At 57.7% G+C, this 3,358-nt stretch overlaps 1 protein-coding gene across 1 annotated transcript; it reads left to right on the top strand.

Moving 5' to 3' along the window:
• The first annotated feature begins 707 nt into the window (after nucleotides 1–707).
• On the top strand, nucleotides 708–3,056 carry LOC126767243 (uncharacterized). The gene is made up of 4 exons (XM_050484805.1): nucleotides 708–742; nucleotides 810–1,308; nucleotides 1,350–2,096; nucleotides 2,241–3,056. Exons 1-4 carry the CDS (start codon nucleotides 708–710, stop codon nucleotides 3,054–3,056), a joined length of 2,097 nt encoding a protein of 698 aa, XP_050340762.1.
• The last annotated feature ends 302 nt before the right edge of the window (nucleotides 3,057–3,358 follow it).

Raw genomic sequence — 3,358 nt, forward strand, 5'->3', positions numbered from 1 at the left:
TACAAACAGCTATTGACGGTTAAATCGGAACAAGTTCACTCATAGAAAGGTAAACTCAGTTGCCGCTTTATCATCGCCAGTGGAGATTCTTCTCCCTCCCTTTTCTCCCTTTCCCTAACTCTCTCTTTCTTTTTTTTGTTTTTCTTTTTTGTTTTATTTTTGCTCTTGGGCGCAACATACTTGCTCCTTCTTTTTCTTTTTCCCTCACTCTCTTCTTCTTCCACATTCGCTTTTTTATTTGTTGTCCTCTTTTTTTTGGGGGGGGAGAGGGTTCCTACTTTTGGTTTTTTCCCCCTTCTTGGTCTTCTCTCTCTCTCTCTCTCTCTCTCTCGCTGCGAGCCCAGTAGTCTTTTTCTATACACACTCGGTCTCACCTGTTCCGTGCGCAGACAGGTTGACAGACAGCGAAGAAAGAAAGCGTTCCATACGTGTTTCTTTTTTTCTTTTCTTTTCTTCTTCTCTCCTCCGCTTGTCCTCCCTCTCCTCCCCCCGCCCCTAAGCTTATCGATTATAAACAAAGAGCTTCGCCGGAGTTGTCGTTTTTTTTTGTTTTTTTTTTTCTTGTCAGTGTTGTCCTCTTCTGCGACGTCCTTTTGTTTTTTTTCTCTTTCTTTTTCTTCCTCAAACTCACACCAGAGCGACTCCTTTTTCGCGTCAAGGTGTAGAGACAAAGAGAGCAAAAAAACAAAACAAAAAAATCAATAATAATGTACTTTCTCAAGAAGATTCTGTCCGGGAGAGAGTCCGCCAAACGTCCCCGCGAAGGGAAGACAGCGATGGCAACGGCAGCCACGCGGACCACCCGACAGAGGAAAGCGAGGATACGTCGCGGACGAGCACAGCGGCTACGGCGGTGAAAGAAGTGGAAAAGAGAAGACAGGCACAAAGGAGGGCCCTGAAGAACGCGGACAGAGCGAAGCGATAGAAGCGGAAGACGGTGCTGCCACCGCCACGCGCGGGGCCGATGCCGGCACGCCCTTTTCGAAGCGCACGACGATCGGCTCGATTTCCCACCTGCAAAACAACAAACCGCATCGTTTGCAAGAATCGGCGCTGCCGGAGGCGGCGGAGGCGTCCTCTTCGCACAATGAGCTTGACAGCCTCGAAGACGCCGAGCTAGCCGCGATGGAGGACGGCACTTGGCAATCTGTGCGGGAGCAAGAGCAGCGCGAGATCGCGTCTTCGTACCTGCAAGATCGCAGCGACAGCAACAACAACAACAACAACAACGGCAGCAGCAAGCGCCCGCCCAACGTGGCGCCGAGCTCGGCCTTTTTAATGACCGCGATGCCCTCCGGCCTCGACAACGTTAACGCCGAAGACGACACCGACCACCTCCGGCGCCGCAGCAGCCACCGCTCGACGGCGCGAAAGGTCACATGGAGGAAAACTCTCTTCTCCTTTTCTCTGCCGCTGTGCCCGTCACTGCCGCGGTCAGCAGAGAAAGGAGTGAGCAGCGGGAAGTGTCTGTGGGAAGGACACGACGCACCGGGGGCCACTCCGTGATCGACCCCGAGAACGTCCGCGGCGGTGGTGCACACCGCTCTCTCCCTCCAAAGTCGACGCTTGCGCATTGCCTTCCCGAAGCGAGAGAGACAGATCCCAGCGCCGCCAGCCGCTACAGCGGGGACCGCTCTGCCACCTCCGCGCGGGGCGGTGGTGGCGCTGGGCACCGCGTGCTCAGTCAGGCCGAAGCGGAGAAGCTCTTCCAGCAGTCCCGCGACCGCGCTCAGGCAACCGCAGCCGCCAACGCCATGCACCTGCAGTCCTTTGCCCGGCCGTTTCAGTTCGGCCCTAGCGCGAGCGGCAAGGAGCGGAGAAGGCGAGAGGACGGGTCCACCTCCTTCTCGACCGCGCCAATGCATCCACCGATGGGAAGGGCGCAGGCGGACCGGCGGCTCGCTGCCAATCCGAGCCACCGCAGCAGCGACCACAGCAAGGGCCAGAGCAGCGGGGTGCCGCTCTCTCTCTTTCCCTCGCCGCCCACCGTTGTCCCGATGGACTCGCCGCAGGGCACGAACCGCGGGTCGAGTCATGACGTCTTTGCCAAGGACCCCGAGTCTCGTCAGGGCGGTGCACCGGTCCGCGGCAGGACGGTGCATGACGAGCTTCAGGCCTTCATGAGGCTCAATGCGATTGGCAGCCGCAGCAGCAGCAGCGCTCTCCCGGCAGCGGCGGCGGCGGCGGTCCCTGCGAGGGGCGCGACCACCGATCTTCCCAATAGCCCTTTTGCAATTCAGCAACAGTTCTTTGGCCTGTGCAGCACTTGGCGAGACGCGTACTTGGCCCAGCCACCGTCATCGCAGCGACCGCAGCAGCGAACCCAAGACGACCTCCTCTCAGCGGCGGCGGCGGCGAGCATCAACCCGGCAAGCCTTTGGTACCCGAACGCCACCACCCCGCCCGCTTTTCAAGAGCCTTTCGATTCCGGCGCCGTCGCCGCCGCCTTCTCCACCTCCCGTCACCACGGCAATGGAAGCACCTCGGCTCTGATAAACGATGGCCGCAGCAACAGCAACAGTCACCACAATCACCACAACAACAGCAGCGGCAGCTGGCTACTGCCTGCGTCTTTCCAGCCGCCAGCCTTTGTCCCGACGGGACTCGGCGATCAGTTCCACGCACACCAAGGTGATAGCCCTCCCGCTCCTTTTTCGGCGTCCTTGCAGCAACAACAGCAACAGTATGACTTGTTTCCCCAAACAAACCCGCCTTGCAACGCAAAGGTCCCTGTCTTCTCACCTAACACCGGGATCTACGTCGCCGGCAGTGGCGGCGGTGGCGGCGGTAGTCGAGGGGCTGGCCGAAGCCACGCCGGCACCGTTCCAGCGTCCAAGACGAAACAAAAGAATGAGCCGCCGCAGAGTCATAAAGGCCGAGGGAATCATGACAACACCCCACAGGAGCAAAAGTATCTGCAGACGAATCCCTTTAGCATGTACAACCACAATAAGACGCTCCTAAGTGGGAAGCCGCCGCCGGCAGCCACCGCCGCCGCGGCAACGGCACCCGTGACGGCGACTGTCTCCTCTGGCGACCGCGAAGCAAATCGGTGAAGTGCGTTGGAACTCATCTTTCCCTTCCCCTACGTTGCTTTTTTTTTTTTTTTTTCTTCCTCCCCTCCACCTTCACATGAAAACTAAATAAAAGGGAAAGAAAGAAAAAAAGCGGCGAGGGCCTCAGAGGGCTCCTAAAAGAAAGAATCTTCTTCTTCTTCTTCTTCGTCCAGCAACTTGCGCTTTCCAGAGAAGGCCCCCTCTACCCTTCTCCCTGCAAAGGAGTCCGAGAAAAAAAGCCTAGCAGGAAGTCCACCCGCGGCATACACGGCGGCTCTCGCACTACCTGACACAAAAACTCT

Source organism: Bactrocera neohumeralis, unplaced genomic scaffold (assembly GCF_024586455.1).
Source record: "Bactrocera neohumeralis isolate Rockhampton unplaced genomic scaffold, APGP_CSIRO_Bneo_wtdbg2-racon-allhic-juicebox.fasta_v2 ctg4931, whole genome shotgun sequence".
Taxonomy (NCBI): domain Eukaryota; kingdom Metazoa; phylum Arthropoda; class Insecta; order Diptera; family Tephritidae; genus Bactrocera; species Bactrocera neohumeralis.

Coding starts and splice junctions, on each gene's coding strand:
- LOC126767243 (XM_050484805.1), top strand. CDS start 708: ATGTACTTTCTCAAGAAGATTCTGTCCGGGAGAGA. Junction 743..809: donor AAGATTCTGTCCGGGAGAGA/GTCCGCCAAACG, acceptor ACCACCCGACAG/AGGAAAGCGAGGATACGTCG. Junction 1,309..1,349: donor TGCCCTCCGGCCTCGACAAC/GTTAACGCCGAA, acceptor CCGGCGCCGCAG/CAGCCACCGCTCGACGGCGC.